General features: G+C 37.0%; 1 protein-coding gene across 33 annotated transcripts in view; it reads right to left on the reverse strand.

Moving 5' to 3' along the window:
* KDM4C (lysine demethylase 4C) overlaps positions 1 to 20,328 on the reverse strand; it is a 404,595-nt gene that overhangs the window by 116,270 nt on the left and 267,997 nt on the right. For 28 of the 33 annotated variants that reach the window (XR_010148776.1, XR_010148773.1, XM_001144352.6 and 25 more), the window contains 2 exons: positions 12,625 to 12,680; positions 10,342 to 10,450 (listed from right to left, as the gene is read on the reverse strand). Coding sequence is in view for 27 of the 33 variants with exons in the window: in XM_001144352.6 (XP_001144352.3) it covers positions 10,342 to 10,450; positions 12,625 to 12,680 (165 nt within the window). In the remaining 6 variants the exon portion in view is untranslated. Of the gene's footprint in view, positions 1 to 8,024; positions 8,219 to 10,341; positions 10,451 to 12,624; positions 12,681 to 20,328 lie in introns of those variants that run through there. The other 5 variants (XR_010148777.1, XR_010148778.1, XR_010148774.1 and 2 more) reach the window with 2 other exon arrangements.

The following is a 20,328-nucleotide window of genomic DNA, read 5'->3' on the forward strand; positions in this document are numbered from 1 at the left end:
GGTAGCTTAAAATCCACTAGTCTATCAGGCATTTGTAACAGATAGTTTGCCCAGGCATAATTTGGTAACATCATGCATTGGTCATTTCGAAAATACTCTCGAGGGCTAGGCGCGGTGGCTTAGTCCTGTAATCCCAGCTACTCGGGAGGTCGAGGCGGGAGGACTGCTTGAGCCCAGAAGCCCGAGACCACCCTGGGCAACACGATCAGACCTCATCTTTACCGAAAAAATTTAAAAATGAGGTGGGAGGATCGCTTAAGCCCAGGACATACAGGCTGCAATGAGCCATGATGGCGCCACTGCACTCCCACCTGGGTGACAGAGCAAGACCCTGCTCCAAAAGCAAACGAAAACTACAAAATACTGTCATTGAGTTACACCAATCTTCCAAATGTTGGCACATTTTATTACAAAATATCAAAGTCCACATTAATTAATATCACCACTGATCTCATTTAAAAAGCCTGTAAGTACTGGGAAATTAACACGCTGATGGATACAAGTTTTCTAAAATTCCAATTTTCACGTAGAAAGCTCAAATTCTTTCACAGGCAACAAATCTTGTCATTCACTTTTTAGAAAATGTCTGCCAGATACACAAATCAAAGTAATGATTGTTTGGCATTCATTACAGAAAAAAAAAAAAGGTTGCATGAAAAAACTGGTAGTACAGCATGCAACTCAAACTATCACTAAAATGTTTTACCTCAAGGCCATGATGTATTATAGCAGGCAGTGGAAGTGCTTTCTAAGTATTTCCTATTGTATCACACAGAATGTAAACAAGGCACACGTTCAAGAATCAAGACTTAATATAATTAACCATTTTAAATTTCAAGGACCTTCTTAAGTGAAACTGGCTTTTTTTTTAATGCCAGATGCCTGGCATTGGAGAATACAATGGTTATTAGTGCAATTTGATGCCTTGGTTTGATGTATGGTAAGTGCCAGCCATTTTCAACAGTGAGCTGCAGCAAGCTGGTACAAGCTCCTGAGAGCGACTGCTAGATCTTCAAGAATTTTGAGAGTTGGTTCACATTATATTGGTAGCTTGAAACTGGACACGGTGAGAATATTTCAACCAATGAAATGTGCAAACACAACAAATGAGGGGCTTTTTTCCCCTTTCCTAGGAGAGCTGCTTCTTATTTACTGCCACATCAGTAGCTTTACCAGCCGTTGCACTTGCATCGTTAGTCTAAAATTCAATGCCTTAGGATGTCTGAAAAGGGCTTGGAAACAGTCTGCTGATTACATTTTGAGAACCACAGCTCTGTTCCAAACAGTGATTTATCCCCCAAAGGCAAAATGGCTCAGCCAAAAGACACCATAGCAGAGACTGAACTCTTCTGACTGCTGGCCCCTGTACTTTGAAAGAATCCCAACGCCTTCTGAGAGATTGTCGAATTCATTTCCTCTACAAGAAGGTGGAGAAAAAGCCAGAAATAGATGAGAGGGTATCCTGGTAAATAACAGTACTCATGGGTCATAGTCATTCTCTAGGCCCCAAACCGCTGAAGACTCCCAGCTGTACCATGCAAGGAAATGGCATTTTTAGCAAAACCGTCCTGAACAAGATCGCTTTTCAACGTGCGATGTCCGTGCTCAAAATGAAGCAAGAGCTGTATTTCTGAACTTCTGTTTTAGAGAACATCAACCTATTCATCTTATGGTTTTCAGCAATAACTGCAGGGGAAGTTGGTGGAATCTCAGATGTTTGCAGAAGAGCCCTTCTATGCCCTGCTCCCTCGGAGACGACAGAACACGCCAGTTTAACAGGCCTCCATTCAAAGAAAATTCCTGTTGTTTACAAATTGCCCAGAGGCTGTTTAAAATACAGTTATGTTCTTAACAGTGTTAGAAAAATAAAGGGGAAAAAAATCACTTAAGAGAATAATAGCTAATACTGCTAACGTTCTTTGAGTGCAAACTATATGTCAGACTGTTAACTTTTTCATTTCATCCTCACAACTACCATAATTTACAGATGAGCTTCAGAGGGTTAATCTGCATAGCCAAGGTTGCCCAAGTGGAGGATACAGGGCTCAGGCAGTCTTAACCCAGAGCCTGTACTCTCCATCTCAACCTAAGGGAGGCTTCTTATAATTACGTGATCTAAAGCATGATATAGATGAATGCAGAGAAACTTTGATATTGAGATCAATAAATCCAGTCCATGGCTGGCTAAAACAGTCCTAGTATCTGTGTCTAACCAGGAGCTCATGTTAGATAAAGACTTCACTTAATTGTGGGACCGCACCTAAAATATACCACAGTGAAATTCTAACTCCAAGTATGAAAATGTTCTCACTTTACACAAAAAGCTTTTTTTGTGGATTTTTAAAACCCACCCTTCTGAGGAAATGAATAACCTAATTTATATTAAAATATGAAACAAAGAAAAGTAACTAATTCCTGACCCCCTTCTTCTCAGAAAAACAAAGAATAATGAATTCATTGTTACACAATAATGACCGTACCTTTCCAAAACTATAACCTCTCTTGCTTTCAATCACTGTTGACCAAGCAAAACCCTACAGATTGTTTAGAGCTGTCTAACAGCTGCCTCGGTTTGGCATGTGTTTGTTGGTATTGACCCAGGCAGTACTAGAGTGAAAGGAATGACCCTGTCTCTGAAACTCCAACCTGGCTCACTCACTCAATTAAAAGATCTGTCAGTAATCACTACTCACACAGACAAGATCAGAAAAAAATGGAGCATTCGGCAATGCAAGCTAGAAAATAAGATTACTTTTTCACAATACTCTTTAATCATGAATTATCTGAAGTTCCACCTGTCTAATAATGTTTTTAAAATTAGTCCTCAGGAAAAAATGACTTCAAAACGGAAAATTTAAAGGCTCCGCTCAATTTCCTTTTGTCTCACAGTTTTTCTCTCAACAGATAAAGAAAAATCCATAGTAACAAGATAACATTTCATGCATTTACACATTTTCTCCTATAGACATCTACAGCCTTCAGAAAGTATATTATTTGTAGTCATGCCCATCTGACATTTTCCATTTTACTCAAAAGATTTTATGGTTTGGTATTACAGCAATATACAAATTTGACAGCTTGCAATAGGATCTAGTCCCTGTAGCAAATCATTCTGACAGTTAAGTACTATACAGCTACTAATGTACTTTTTTTTTTTTGCACTACACTTATTTAAAAACCTTACAAAGTTGGAGACATATGTATGTTGCAATCCTGAAGAACATTATCTTAATGATGTTGTATAATTTTATACCGGCCGTGTTAAATAATAGGACACCATATACCATATCACAACCGTGTCATCTGTAGTATAGTATCTCTTACTCCTCCTTTAGAATAGTTCACTATTCAAAGCACATTTTGTGCACATTAACACTACTGATTACTGTTTAAGCAATAAGTTTTCTCATCATTGTCAATGTTTATTATTTTCTTAGAACTTCTCTGTCTTTAAAAATACCTGAGCCTATGAATAAATCGGTACATCAGTTAATGTGGAACATACTGACTTTTTCTGATTGCCTTTACGACACTACTTCTTTTCTTTTAGCATGATGAAAGATAATCAATATGTCTTTACATTTCCTAAAATGCATTAACAGAGGCCCTGTCAAATACAACCTTGATTCTTTCAGAAAGAAAGCCAAGTTGCTCACGAACATTGCTGTAACATTAACTCAATAGAACTCTGAGTGATCTTACAGCACAAGAGGCAGACCCTATCTCTATCTCTCAATAATTCTATTTTTAGTATTCAGTATATCTGATAACATGAGTCAGTTAGCAAGAGAACATGCGCCTTCGTCTAAGAAATAGGAAGTGTGATTGTATTTTCTCCCCCTTGATTCAACTCTTGACATGGAATACCACAGTGAAACCACTCTATTTTCAGAACTGATATACCTTTCTAAACTATAATCTTTGGCTTGCAGGTTCACTATTATTTGCCTTCAGGTACAAATTTTAAAGTGTACAGAGGCTTCTAAGCAGAATAGTATGGTCTCAGCCAGACACGGAAAGGCTTGTAGCTCAGTCATCATTGTAGCGTAAATTCCTTTTCAAAATAATGTTCTTCACTCAGAGAACACTTGTGCCTGTGCTTTGTTCACTTGTCAAACACAAATCAGAGGTCATCGAATGCCCAGGGGCAAATCCTGCTATTCCAAAATTCATTTCTCCCTCTATTTGGTTGCAGAAATAGGATTTCAAATGTAAAAGTCCTAGAAAGGTCTAAAGATATAGAAACCAAAGGCACTGTGCTACACCACTGTGAGGACGGATGCATTTGTGACCCATGAACAATGCCAAATGTTTTGTGTTTGTTTGTTTTTTGAGACGTAGTCTTGCTCTGTCGCCAGGATGGAGTGCAGTGGCGCGATCTCGGTTCACTGCAAGCTCCGCCTCCCAGGTTCAAGCAATTCTCCTGCCATAGGCTCCCGAGCAGCTGGTACTACAAGCATGCACCACCCACACCCGGCTAATTTTTGTATTTTTAGTAGAGATGGGGTTTCACCATGTTGGCCAGGATGGTCTCAATGCTAAGTTTGTTATGCAATGACAGCAATCAGAACAGACATCCGCTGCATTGAAAGATGCGATTTAATATTTAAATATTCATACAACAGTCCTATTTGAAAACTTTATCTCCAAATAGAGTATTTAAAACTAATAGTTGCATTTAGGGTCTGCTACAACTTCCTAAGATTTCTTAAAACCCACAAACCTGCTCTGCTGGCTTATTTACAAAAATACCACAGATCTTTAATTAATTTAAGCTGCAGGAAGTGATCAATGTATACAATAAACATTCATGGTAAACATACAGCAACTACCAGAAATCCATACTTCTTTTTAACTCCTTTTGCTAGATTTTTAAAACGTCCTTCTCTTAAATTTTATAATCAAATCTAAGATTTTTACAGTGATCTGTCTCCAAACCTTACCGCCTTCTTCCTTCTGTGTGATACCATAAAAACATCACTTGTTATCTCTAAAGTCCCATCCTTAATTCTTCTTCCTGATCGTTTTTATATTGTAAAAACAAAATAGGCCATTCTGTCTTAATGTGTGTTTTATATATCTCTATGTTCCCTTGTTTTTGTCTGTGCACAATTTTGTTCTTCTTCCAGAGATTCACTTATGACTACGGCCAATCAATCATACTAGTAGAGAAAATAAGAAAGAAAGAAGAAAAGGAAAAAATTCTGAATAAATTCTAAATCTATACCACTTGGGGTCAATTCTTTTTCTTTCAGTCCTCAGGCACACCAATCACCTGTGACTTCACACAACCCCCTAGATGGGCTATGGGGAGAAGGAAATGTCCTCAGTAGCCTCCTATTGTCCTACAAAGTGCCAATCCTCACATATTCTTTTGGTGAACAGAGAAGGTGCTGCAGGGCACAGGGAAGGGGTTTGCAGTAATAGGACTTGCCACAAGGACAACTTTTCCCATACAGTAAAGTCATTCAGAAGCAAAGCAATTTATTCTAATGGACAGGTAATAAACATACTACATAATATAAAACCTGCATTAAATATCAGAAGAATGCTGAAGCTGACAGGGAAACTGGTTCTCCCTTTTGGATATGACAGTCTTTAGCCCATTCAGCTAACTTTTCATTTCTTAAGATTTGTTAGCATTTTCATTTCTTCCCTGTAACAGGATGACTCTACTTAATAACCCGGTAGTTTTGGATAGCAACCTGTAGCATTTTTTTAGCTGGGGCAGCAATTACTTTAATAATTACACAAAAGTGAAATATTGTTAAAGAAAAGGAAAGAAAGAACAAATTTAATTGGATGGAGACCACTATAGCCAAACTTATTTTTCATTAAAATGTTTTAGGTTTTTAAAAGTTAATTATTAAAGTATTTAAAATTGGACACAGAAATAAAAGAAAATATAATGTCTTGAAAATAAGTCTAATGTCATCATTGTGGTCCATTTAATTGGATGATGAACAAAGGCCACACCTGTGACATTACCAAGCAAGGTGGCTGGACGAGCTAAAGGATCTCCATGAAGCACACACCATTTTAGGATCAATAAATCCACAGAAGAGCACCAAAAGGCTTGTTTTCCATTAGTTGTCATTTTTTAAAAACTGGCCGTTATACATAAGAGGAAAAAATCTGCTCAAGTAAACAAATCCTTTCCTGTATCCTCCACAAAATTCTCCTTGCACGAATAATCTAACAGAGGAGCTTTTCAAAAGCTGTAGGTTGAAGCTCTGAATAAATAAACGACTAACAACAGTGTTACCAAAATATTCAAATACCTCTGCATAAATTCCAGTATTTCATATTCTAGAAAGACTGCTAATAATCAGCATTTTAAAAATAAACAGCCTTCATATAATGGAAGACATTTTAAACTTATGCTTGCCCACCAGTCATTCTATTAGCCTCTTGCAGTTACTAGCTTTATACTAGTGTTGTTTATTACTTATTCAGAAAAGCTCTAACTTGCCCCAAGGGACGCAGCTCTTTTTCTACAGTTAAATGAAAAACTAAACTAAAAAATTGTCCTTTGGAATTCAACACTTTGAACGCATCACGAGTAGTACTTTCGATGCTCTATTGTCATCCCTTGGGCTAAAGCACCCCACTGTACAACAATCTCTCACTCACTCGCTCGTGCTCGCTCTCACTCTCTCTCTCTCTCTCTGCAGGTGTGGCCAGAGCTCTGGTTAGGCACTAGAGAAGGGAGGTGGTAGTTTAAGAGCAACGTAAGAAACTGGTGCAGCAGCACCACCTGGTGGGTACTGAAGAGATGGAGCCCTTGCTGCTGCTTCAGGGATGAACCACTTGTCCACTCATTTTCAATCCCCAGCTGACCAGAAGTTCCAAGATCAGAACTTTCAACCAACAAGATGAGTACTGCATGCATGTTTCATAGGCTCTCTGGAGCACTGCTGGGATCTACAATTTAATCATATGTCTCCTGTGATGCAGATAAGTAAAGTAATGCCTTGCTTTAGAGCAGTATGCAGAGATGTGTGTGAATTCTCTGTTACATTTAAAGGAGAAACCGTGGAAAGGCAAAGGCCATTTCTTATTGTCTGATCGCACTCCTCCAGCCACAGTCATTATAAGCCTGACGTGCAAATACTGAATAACGATTTGCTGCCTTTTATTCATTTCATAAATATTTACTCAGTGACTACTATGTGCATATACACATACATCACAGAATTTTAATCTTAGGTGAAACTTGATTAGTATTCAATTTGGTTGTTCAATTTCTATAAGAACAGGTAATGTTAAATTGTTAAATCAGATTATATAATTAATAAGTATATAGTAGCTAATATGCACATGTTACCAGGCTTTATTGCTTTGCTAACAAAAAAGAAATTTGGATTTGAAAAAAGAAAAAAATCCAGGTTTGTTTTTAAAAACATTTAACAATTTCTGTTCTGTCAGTCTTGAATTCAGTTCTTCCAACCAAGATATTCTCTTAAAATGACAAATATTGAAAATGTTCTCTTTCTGTCTATATCTTCGCTGTAGACCAGTGGGTTCTTAAATGAGGGTGATTTTGCCTCCCAGGGGATAGCTGGCAATGCCTGTTTGGTGAAGGCTGCTGGAATCCTATGATGCACATGACAGTCCTCCACAACGAAGAATTATCTGCTCTAAAATGTCAATAATGCCAAGGTCGACAGAACAAAAACTGTGATTCAAAAATGTATACTACATGGCAAGACAAGTGATAATTGTTTGGTGAAATAAATTGATTATGACATCTAAATAATTCTTATTATTTTCCAGTTGTATGAAGAGGAAGGCAGAGTGGACAGTCCAGAGTTCAGAAAAGGAATGCCCACAGCTCCAGAAAAAAATATTGAAACTGACACTAGCAGACACATATATATTTATGAAATAGGCAGAATAAAATAGCTTACCTGGACTTACTTTGGCCTGGATGAAACACCACACAAAACTAGCTCTGCTTTCCTGCCGGCCATGAACTTGTTAGATTACCATTTAAACTTCAGAAGAATGCTTATGTCAGGAAAGTGTACCCTTAACACGACATACAGGCAGAGCATCCTATTCCCTGGAAAGGTGCGTTTCATTCCCCACATAAGTAAATTGTATTATTCAAAGCCATCCTCTCTGAGTCTGATCACCATGGAACATCAATGAAGACTGGGGCACAGACACTGGACTGCAGTGGACTCACAAGGGTGATGATTCCTTCCTGAGGACTCTTGGCGAAAAAGAATCCAGACTTTCAGTCATTGCCCCTGTCAAACTGTTACAAACTTAGACATTCTTCCCCCCAAATGAAGTTGCTCCTCGTGTTATTATTCCACTAAAGATAACTACTACAAGCATTTTGATGAGGATCATTCTAAGAAACTTTCCATAAATATAACATTATATGAAAAATAATCTGGTCAAGAGGCTGCTATTTTCATCCAAAAATATTTCACAGATCTCAGTTTACATCTGTAACCATAGCTCTATGTTATCATTTGAATAGACTTTTGGTGATAATGACATTCATTTAAGACATGCTCTTTTAAAGGTACCGACTGTTTAAGGAAGGAAATGTTCCATGAGAAATGTGATATGCACGATCAAGATGAAGCACAGCATTGTGAGGAAAACGACAAGCTTCACCATCTTTAGTTGCAATTATGATATTTCTAGATATAACACCCTGAATGTGGATGAAATAATCCTGCTGCCCTTCCCTGCTGTTCTCTCAAAAACCCTTTGGGACTGATGTGGGTAACGTTAAATCTTTAAGGAAGCACTTATGGACTAGAGAAGCCAAGACATAGGCCTATGGAGGCAGCCTCAAGAGCAGTGACTACTCCTTCTGAGGGGCACTGCACTGGTAGTAACACAGAAACAAAGGTGATTTTAAAAGGTGGTGTAGAATTTTGACAAATATCTATTACTTTTATAATCAGAAAAAAATATTAAAATGTTAACATTTGTTAATATTTGTCACACCAAACATTAAATTATTTAACATGTGGTAGTTCAACTTTTTTTTGGATATCATATCTTATAGTCCTAATTCTTACAAACGTTTTGTTTGTTTTTTGGTGTCTTTTTTTTTTTTTTTTTTTTTTTTTTGGTAATCTGGGTATAAGATTTCAAGCTTTCCTATGGAAGTCCAGGAGCTGAAGAATTATACTCTCTTCTTACTTCTTCTGACAGTCACTGTGACCTTTAGAGGGCCATTTAAATGGCCCACTCATTTCCATCTTAGATTACAAAACTTCCAACTACCACATGCTGAGCATCCTAGGCCCAACACTCACATCAGCCACAGTAATCATCAGTTCCATGAAAGGCCCACATATTTCCTAGTGAAGTGAAATTCTTGATAGAGGTATGATGGCAAATAACAGTGTTCACTTTCACTTCTCAGAAAACAAAATACAGTAGGCTAGATTGTGAGTTCCTATAAGAGAGGCCCAGAGACGGCACACCCAGCTCGCCACTGGGGAAAAGGGCAGTGGGAAAACAAGCAACAGTCAAGAAGAAAGAGTCATAGTGATGATGCCTGAAATGCTGTACAGTGGAAAGACCTTCAGTGGAAAATAACAAGGACTCAGGAAATTCTAGAGTTTTAAGTCCACCTGTAAGACGTGCTCCAATACATTAAGGTCATGCAGTTGAACTTTGGGGAAAGTTCTAATTAGGTATGCAATATAAGGGCCTAAACTAATGATCTGCTGGCTCATAATTGAATAAAACTACAAAGTTACTTCAATGTTAAAGACAATAAAGGCCTATATTTTCAATGAAAAATGCTCTTAACAGAAACCAATGGGAAGATTTTTACACAGTTTCTGAACAAGCCAGAGAGTTTGGCATATTAAGTGACTTGTACCTATTCAAGAGTGAGAAAATATCTTCGTAAAAATAAAAGCTTCTTTATTTCTCTGTGTGTCTCTTCTTGGTGAAGAGATAATGAAATTAGGTTAGATACATTTTGCTAGGTTAAGACCAACCAAAGAGAGTCAAGAGAGAAAAATCTAAACAATTTAAATAGAGTTAGATGGCTCAGCTCCAGTACTGACAAATCTTACCAGATAACCTATAGTTTGAAAGTTCACATTAATTCAGGAAATGTATTACTATCTTTTTCCTCATTTCAGACAGAAATTGAGGAAGGTTATATGCAAACTTACAATATAACAGGAAAAGAATTTGTAAGAATAAATAAATTTAGGCTAAAGGAAAATAAGGGTAGAAAAATAAAAGAAAGCTAGGAGAAAATATACCTTGGGAATGTGTGCATTAATGGAAAAATTCAGAACTTGAAATTAACACTAATTTATGAGGTAAAAAAGAAGCTTTGCCACTCACCAATTTTAACCTCTGTAAAGGTATTCTGCCTACATCTATTTGTGTCCTTTCTGGGACATTAGTGAATCGAACTTCTGGGACCGCAACGGCGCACATGACATGGGCCCACCTACAGGAAAGGAGACATTAAACATAAACAAAAGTTCCCTAAACTTACATACTTCAACTTGGTGATGCCAGTTCTTACAGATGGGAAATCCACAGATGAGCAAGAAAGCCAAAAGCCTAAATCCATCACAAACAGATTCTGAACTGTAAACCTCCTGAATGATACCTGGACAGACTCAGTACCACAGCTGCCCAAAAACATTGTGCCATGAAGAGCTGATAAAGGCCCACGACTCTATCCTATTAACGTGCACATATTTTTCTACACTTGATCTGCAAAATACTGAAATGTGGGTTTCTTATTTCATTTGATGCTGGAATATGCATGTATGTGCTTAAAGTACTTAAGCTAATCAATATGTGGCAAAAGATCAGTTCAATTAATAAAAGGTATGAACTGGGTATAGCACACAACCTTTTAAAATAATACAAATGTCATGAAGCAAACTTGTTCAAGTAGCAAAAGTTTTCCAAAAGAATTAATGCTAATCTTTAATTAAATTGTTTCTTGCTGCAATCTTACTAAAATCAATGAAACCCAGAGACAAAAAGAAATGAAGTTTATCTCGTACCCCAGTTTCCTACTTTTTTCACTTTCTGAAAAATGACAACTTTCCCGTTAATACTATTAAATGTCTCATAAATGTTATATCCCAAAATAAATATAAAGAATCATGAGGTTTGAAGAGATCTTGAAAGAATTGTCAAATCCATCAACCTATTTTTAAGCCAAAGCATATTTACTTCACTCAAACAGTATCAGACTCTATCCTGTCTTTCAAGACCACAGGAAGAGAGAACAAGTATCGATCCCACCAGGGCATTCTTCCACATCGAAATAAATACTATCATTCCATAGAAAACACTATTTCTTTTTGTTGTGGTCCAAGCATAAGAAGAGAACGTCTTATCACCCGTGTTTTTACAGGAACCACCTAAACCATCTCACAGTATGGCATCCAGTGCAATATCCAAGAACTAGTGAAGACTTTCAGTATAGTGCGAATCATATCAACCAGGACTGTGGAAGAACATTTTCTTTCAAAAATTAAGCAAACCCTACAGTTCCTTACAACAAATTTTATTAATGTAATAATGATAAATACCTTCACTCCTCCTTCCCAGCAATCAGAAACATGTGCACATGTAAAGAATTATGCTAAATCCACCATTACATTACACCAGGAGTCCTAACTCCAGTGCCCAGGGGGCCAGGCGGAATGTAAGCAAATACACATACACTAGGAAGTCATGGTGAACTGAGGAGTACCTGCCCCACTGACACTGGGTTCTATCCCAACTTGTTATTACTGCCTTATAGAGATATACAATCATTTTCAATTAAAGATGAAAATCTGGATTTTTATGTAAAAATCTCTCAATTTTAAATTTTAGATGCAATTTATAAAATGGTGCATGGGTCCAACAAAACATATCTTGGACATGAATCTGGCCGTCAAGTGCCAGCCTGCAAAATCTGCCCAGGTTATTTTGACATGTCTCTATTCCAGCGGACCCTGTAATATGCTTTGGCCCCATTTTCAATATTAAAACCTGGTCATGAAAAAAAAATAAAATCCATGCAGAACAGTCATAAAAACTAGACTGCCTTCCTTTTATGTTCACTTAGGACTCTCTTTCAAGACTCTCTTCATATTCTCCACCTGATCCCTTTAAATCTTAATATCAATGTTTTCTCCCTATCTTTTCTAATTTAGTACACATACATTCTCATAAATTTGCTCATGTAAAAAGCAAATGGTTTTGTTTTATTATCATTGCTATGGCTGATTTATCTGAAGATCACGGTTTCACTTTCTCAGGTATGCCCTGTTTTAACAGACCAATAGCATTCATCATATTAAACACCAGGATTCTAATGGCACCTCGATGATACGGGCTAACTCCATTTTTAAAACTCTGGGAGTAAAAGAGGGGTTATTTTTCATGGTGTCAAATACAAAGAAGAGAAGCATAACTTGGACTGCTCTTGCCCTGCCGAGATGAGAGTGCAAACAGTAGAAGTCTCTGAAGCACAGAATTCCAACCTCAGATCTGAGCAGCAAAAGCTTTGAAACCACGTGTACAATGAGAGGTAAAGCGAACTGTCATCCAAAGGTTCTAGAATGGAGAAAGGAAAATAATGAAATTCCACACAATGAATGTATTACTTACTTATTGTTCTTCGTTTGCTTTAGAGCACCTCCTCTCAAATTGCAGAGACAGCATTCCTGGGGGGAAAAGAAAATACCACATGATGACCAGACCCACATAACAAAAGTCATTCCCATTCATCTAAATATTCTCAGAGATCCTGATTTTTCATTCTAAAATTAAAACCATCGGGAATTACATGAAGGTCTATCTCTGAGAAGTTCAAAAAGAAAGATAGCGGAGGGGGAAATGGTAGAGGTACACCCCTCAAATTTCAGGGTATAAAATTCTCCCAGAGGGAACCATCATGAAATGAACCTGGTATAATTTTAAATTGACACTGTCATCAAAGGAAAGTTGTGACACAGAGAACCTAGCAGTCCAGAGAACCTAGTCCACACACCTAGTATATGCAAGAATTCTAGAGCAGAGAACGCACACATGACGGTGTAGCCTTGTGCTCTGGGAATTGACTCATGGATACAGGGCGGCTAATGAATGGAGTCTGGGCAGGCTTTTTTCTACTACAAGGATAAGCAAGAGGCTATTTTTAAACGATACTCTTTTCACCAAAGTAACACTTGGGCCTCACTCTTTCTGTGGGCAAATAGTGTTATAAAAAGTGTCCTGATCAACCCCAGCTATCCGGCCCGAGAAAACAGCACCAAGAAATGTTTTGCTTTATCCTTCCCACATAAGCTTAACCTTTCAGCACTCTTACGTGTCTTAGCTTAGAATGTAATTTTCTACTCCAAGATGACTCCAATTGCTACAAATATAGATTTTATTAGTTATTTCTCACTACACTCTCACGAAAAAGGCCAGGAAAAGGAGGACCAGAGAGCAGTGCACTGCCTTCTCTTGATCTAAATTGTTTCAAGCTTGTCCTCTCAATTTTCTGCATTAATACATTTTTTAAATTGGTAGAAGTTATTTGGAGTTTTTTCCTCCAAAGTTTATATACGAAACTTCTTTACCCTGTCCACTAAAGTGATGTCCCTTAACAAATTTTGACAATTTTTCCTAGCTTTACATGGAATCCATCTAACTGATCTACTATTAATGAGGTGTGAAACTTCATAGCTTTTACTTTTCTGAGGAAAACAATACCAAAACAACTGGAAAGAATCATATATCTGTATTACTTTTGTTAGGCAGTAATAAATGCAAACAACTAGAAATGTCCAACAGGTTTCTGTGTCTGAAAAGTCTCTGTACATCTATATGAAAATTCCTGGATTCAGAGTAGTAAAAGATACACTGTGTATATTGATTTGAATCCATTATAAACCCAGCTCAAGGAAATAACAACTCAATGAAGAATTTTCTCTATCCATAACACAAAGCCATATCCTAGAGGCCTTTGGAATAACTGGTTTTGATGAACCACACCAAGAAAGCAAAATTTCACAATCCAAATACTGAAAATGAGAACTCTGGTAGTTCATTTTATAAGTTCTCAATTTTAGGTATTTTTCCAGTAATTTAACACACTTTCTACAGAGAAAGAGGAGGTGAGAAAGAAAATGAATGAATGAAAAAGGAAACAAAACTTGAGGTCAAGTGCTTTCGTTGTATACATGAAGATGTTAGTTTCAAAGTGGGAATGCAGCAAAGAGCTGCGGACTGTGAAGCACTCAGGCTCTAAGAGAATTAGATGTCTGATTAATGAAAGTAGCACTGAGAAGAAGCCTAAAGGGACAAGTTAGGAAAGTTAAATACAGCGCAGCAGCATGGAAGCTGCTCAAAGGCACCTGATGAGGATCATTAACAGGTACACATGTTCTAGAGCACGAATCTAACACGACGAAAAAGTCTTCTAAAATACAATGTGCAGGCTCAAGATTTTAAATGGATTTTAAGATTCTCCACCCAAGAAGATATTCACTCTTCCTAGCCTCCCCTCCAAGTCACAGAATCTAATAGACAATTCCAAGTCCTTGGTTCACCTGACCTCTTAGCACCATACAACACTGTTGATCCTTCCTGAAAGATTTTCTCCCTGTGGTTTCCATGACCCTTAGACTCCTCATTGTCCTCCTGCACCTCTAGCTGACCCTCAGTTTCCTTTAACAGGCTTCTCTTTCACTATCCTCACACACTGGAATTTCTGTAATACGCCCTGTTACTTCTCTCTCCACACATGCCTGCTGAGCATCTGATCCACTACCCCGATTCCGATCACTCTCTATAGGCCAATGGCTCACACCTTAATTCCCTGAGGTGTCTGACTGACAGTGCCACAGGTATCTCAAACACACATGCAAAACTGAACTCATACCTTCTTCTCAAGCCTGTAGTCCCCGACTGTTTTCCATCAGTGGTGCCTACCATCCATTCTAGCTCATATTGGAGGACATATTTTTCCTCTCATCCTTCAGATCCAATCAACTGAGTTCTGTCAATCCCACCTCCAAATCCACCCTGTTCTCTCCATCATCACTGCCATCACTTTCGCTGATAGCCCCGGTATCCTTCACCAGACCCAAACTATTGCAATAGCCGCCCAGAGCTACTCTGAACCCCATGAGAGAAGGTTTTTAATGCTTCTCAGTACTTAATATGGCCTCAGAGGGCTAGAATCATCAGGTCTTGGTCTTGGCCAGCCTCACTGTGTTTAGACACCTCAAGGACCTCCATGAGGTTCCTTCTGTCCTGAACACTTTAGAGCCAGCCTGCGCCACTCATCAATAATTAAACTAAACACATTCTTGAAATCTCAACCTAAATGTTACTCCCTCAAACAAGAATCCCCAATCCCCTGGCTCAGGTACTTCTATCTCAGGCATTCCCACTGACACTTTCACTGATACTCCCCTTTTATTAGCTTTATTACTCTTGCAACTATTTGTTGCATGCTATCTGCTGCCCTCACTAAACTGTAAACTCACTGAGTGCTATTGGAATATCTGTCAGGTTAATTGCTCTTACTCTATTATGATATCCAATAGAGAGTATACCCTTAATATGAGTTTGTTAAATAAATAACAAAACATGGCAAAACAGGGAAGAGTGAAAATCTTGAAAATTAGCAAAGGATTAATAAAATGCAAAGACCATTTTCACATACTGGGACTTTCTAAGGAAAGTATGCTGCAAGCTTTAGTGAGTTGACAAAGTTCTTTTTGCCATGATTTACTTGAGAAATCTTATTTTTTTGTAAAGAACAAAAATATTCATGGCCAGGTACACTCATAAGTTATTTATATATCACAGTTTCTGTTCTATTCTCCCAATTTTGAAAAAAAAAAGTAGGAAACAATGAAAGTCATGTCAAGTTACATCATTTGTTTGACTCAATGGCCCTCAGAGGGTCAAACTAGTTGATCTGGTAAAAACATAAAGATGCCAACCTGTCCATTCATTCATTTGTAGTTTCATCACATGCCTATGATTAAAGCCCAGTAGAAAACATAACAGATAAGACAATTTTTAACCTTTCTTTCCTTTTTTAAATAGTACTTTACTGTCAGAGAACAGAGTTGATAACTCTAAAAATTAACAGGTTAACTCTCACTCAAAAAGCAGCCCAAGTTTTCTTAAGAATCTACAATGTCTGATACATGTAAGGTACTACACAAAACAGTAATTGTACCTGTATCATTTTCCTCCAAATCTTTCAATGAAAGAGTTTAAGGAGAAGGTAGGAAAGTGCCAGAGTATCCATCAAGACACTGAGTCATTAAACTTGATATCAAGAATAAAAATTAGAAGAACAGAGACATGTATTGAAAGCCTAATGCATTCCAGGTATCATGCCAAAAATTTCATATACTTCACCTCCCTTCTTTATCACAAACTTATTAGGTAATTTATTATTTCACTTAATAGATAAAGAAACTCAGATTCAAAAGATTAAGTGGTATTCCTAAAATCATCCAACCCAATGGTTATCAAACCTTTTCTGTAAATGACTAGATATTTACTAGTTTAGCCTTTGCACAACTATAGAGTAGTTGTAATCACTCAACTCTGCCGCTGGAGGAAAATATTTAAACTATTGGTTGTGCCTATATGCCAACAACATTGTTATTTACAAAATAGGCAGTGGGCTAGATCAGGACCATGGGTTAAAGCGTTCCAAAATCTGATCCAAACAGCAAGGAGAACAATTGAGATTCAAACTTATGTCTGCCTAACCCAAATGTCCACGCACCTTTTCTCTAACATCTTCTGCCCCAAAGCATAAGGCAAGGCATAAGGTATCAAAGTAGAGTGCAAAAATAAACAAGAAGCAATGCCTGCCCTGTGAAGTTCACAACTGACAAGAAGAAAGTTCCTGTATGTACTTAAACAAACCACAAAGATGATACTGGTAGAGGCATTACTAAGTCTCCATTTGCTCATTTCCATAAATAATCAAGAACTCCTTTTCAAAACACAATCCCTGCAAAAGAACCCATATCATAAAAAATTGTGTTACCTGACAGCATATAACAATTTGTGTTCCTATTTGTTTCATTAATCTAGCTAATAAAACATCTCATTGGTATAACATCATTAAGTTTTCCCTACTTTATCCTTCCAAGTAGTGATACCATTTAAAACAAACCAACATTTTAGTTATGCTGTACAATATAACCTCAGGCTAAATGAATCAAATTTAACTGAGAGGAAGAACAGTGAAACTGGAGAGCGATGACATATCACAGTGTTTAATATAGTGCAGATGGCCAGGTTCAAATAAAAGTTCTGCCATTTATTACTCTTATGACTGTGATCAGTTACTCAACCTCTGTGCCTCAGATACTTTATCTGTAGAGGAAAAAAATAGTACTTCCCTAAATTAATGTATGTAAAACATTCCCTAAGCACATACTAAATACGAAAGGTACAGTAGTTAAGCATGCACAAGATTAACTGTGGTTCTAGATAACATAAATATAACATTGTCAGTGCATAATCTCAGTGTAGCTATTTAGCGGGAAACAAAAAAATATGGATCTGTGATGAATAATCCTCTTGAGGTGCAAAAAGCAAGAAATAGAAGTGGAGAGAAAAGAAAACTCTCCAGGAACTCAAAGTCCAGGCAACTGTGGTCTAAACAGCAAAAGATATTCCATAGTTCTTAAAAGCTGCCAGCTCAACTATGAAAGGCAGGCAGATCTTCAGAATCTCCTCAGCACCCAGATAACAGACCCTGCAGAAGGGAAAGTCCTAATTCCACCCGCAAAACACCTAAAACCTGAGTGGACTTAATCAAACTAAAGCTGCAATAAAGCACATGCCCAGCTCAAATATAAATCAGATTGACTTCACCCCACTGTAGGAACCTAAGAGAAAAAGCAGCACACCCTTTCTGGAAACAACAATATTCATTTCAGTCATCATAGACAAAATGTCTAGCACACAATCAAAAAAGTACGATATACTAAAAAGCAAAAAAAAATTATTTATGATCAAGATAGGAAATAATAAAATGTTGATTTCCTTCAACAGATTGAGAAGCAAACTGGAATTGGCAGAGTAAAAGTTTAATGACTATAGAGACAAATGAATAGGAAGTACAGTCGACCCTCAGTATCCAAGGGAGATTGGTTCCAAGACCCCTCACAGATACCAAAATCCAGAGATGCTGAAGTCCTTTATATAAAACAGCTTAGTATCTGCATATAACCCATGCATATCCTCCTGTATACTTTAAATCATCTCTAGATTACTTATAATACTTAATACAATGTAAATGATATGTAAATTGTTATACTGTATCAATTAGGGAATAATGACAAGAAAAAAAAGTCTGTACATGTTGAGTACAGATACAACCATTATAGGCCTAACTGTATTTCTGATCCACAGTTGGTTGAATCCACATATCCACGCATGGATACAGAGGGCCATATGTATAGAATTGAAAGACAAAAAGAGAGTTTTAAAAACCAATACAGATCTACGGGGAAAAAAAAAAAGCTACTCAATTTATGTATAATTGGAGTACTAAAAGGTGAAAAAAGAGAAAAGGGGTGATAATATTGGAAGAGATATTGACAGAAAATTTTCCACAACTGATAAAAGATATCAACGTACAGATCAAAAAACTGCAGCAAACTCTAAACTGATAAATATAAATAAAACATACCTGGCTACCTAGCAATCAAAATTCTGGAAACCAAATAAAAAGAACATATCTTAAAATCAGAGAAAAAAAAAGCCACATTTAGTAAACAACTATATGAGTTACAAGTGACATCTAACCTGAAATCGTGAAGGCAAATAGGCAATGGAACAATATCTATTAAATACTACAAGAAAAAGTAGCCAGCCTAAAAGTCTACTTCCCAAGAAAACAACCTTTAAAAAAAAAAAAAGGAAAAATAGAAACACTCTCAGTGTGATAAAAATCTAACAGAATTTGTCCCCAGGAGATCCACATCATAACAAATGCCAAAATAAAGTTCTTCAGAATGAGGAAAATGAAATCACACATTACCAAGGATCAGCAGGAAGGAATGAAGAACTCCAAAAATACCTGGGTAAATATAAAATCATTTTTTAGTATCTTCAACACACAGACACACAGACACACACACACACACACACACACACACACAGACACACAGAGTGGGGTAGAGAGAGAGGGAGAGAGGAAGGGAGGGAGGGAGGGAAAGAGAAACAGAGGGAGGGAGGGAGGGAAGGAAAGGGAAAGAGAATGAACAAATTTCATTAAAAGACAAATGCTTAAAACGAAAACAATAACACTGTGGAGTATAGTATATGAAGAAGTAAAATGTAAGATAAGACCACAAATCAAAGGGAAGTGCTAATGAAGTTATACTGTTTTAAGAGTCTTACACTGTTCATGAAGTAGGATATTATTTGAAGGCAGAGTGTGCTCATTCAAAAATGTAAATTGTAATTTTTGGCAACCACTTATAACAAAGGCCTCTAAAAATTTCCCAGTATTGAATTCTAAGAAACATAAGCTCACAATCAAAACTCAATAAAACACAAGAAACATGGTTCTATCAGCAAAAATTAGCAGTGGAATTAGATGCAAAATTATCTGAGCCACAAAATGTAAAATACATAGAGCTGACCTATGAACAATGTAAGCTTGAACTGCAGGGGGCCATTTATATATAGACTCTGCCACCCCCGAGTCAGCTGGGCCAACCCCTCATCCTCTTCCTTTTCAGCCTACTCAACATGAAGATAACAAGGATGAAGACCTTTATGATGATCCACTCTACTTAATGAATAAATATATTTTCTCTTCCTTATGATTTTCTTAATAACATTTTCTTTTCTCTAGCATATGTTATTGTAAAAGTACAGCATATAATAAATATAACATATAAACTGTGTGTTAATTGTGTTATATCAATAAGGCTTCCAGTAAACAGTAAGCTATTACTAGTTAGGTATTGGGGGAGTCCAAAGTTATATGCAGATTTTCAGGTGAACTGGGGGTCAGCACCTCTAACTTCCACGTTGGTCAAGGGTCAGCTGTATTTTAATAAGTTTTTAAAAATAAGTATATTAAAAATACAAAAAAGAGACTCTAAATGACAAATTATATTTTTAGAAATCAACCATATAGAATTCTACAAAAAAAATTGAAATTAGACTTATAAATAATATGTTGAATAGCAGGTTACTCCTAAGAACAGAATTAGAGAGCAGAAAGACAGAGCTGAATAAATAACCAAAACCTCATACCAAAAACTATTCAGTAACAGTATTCAAAATGTCCAGATCCAACTGAATGGAGTGTGTGTTTATGTG

Source organism: Pan troglodytes, chromosome 11 (genome assembly GCF_028858775.2).
Source record: "Pan troglodytes isolate AG18354 chromosome 11, NHGRI_mPanTro3-v2.0_pri, whole genome shotgun sequence".
Taxonomy (NCBI): Eukaryota; Metazoa; Chordata; class Mammalia; order Primates; family Hominidae; genus Pan; species Pan troglodytes.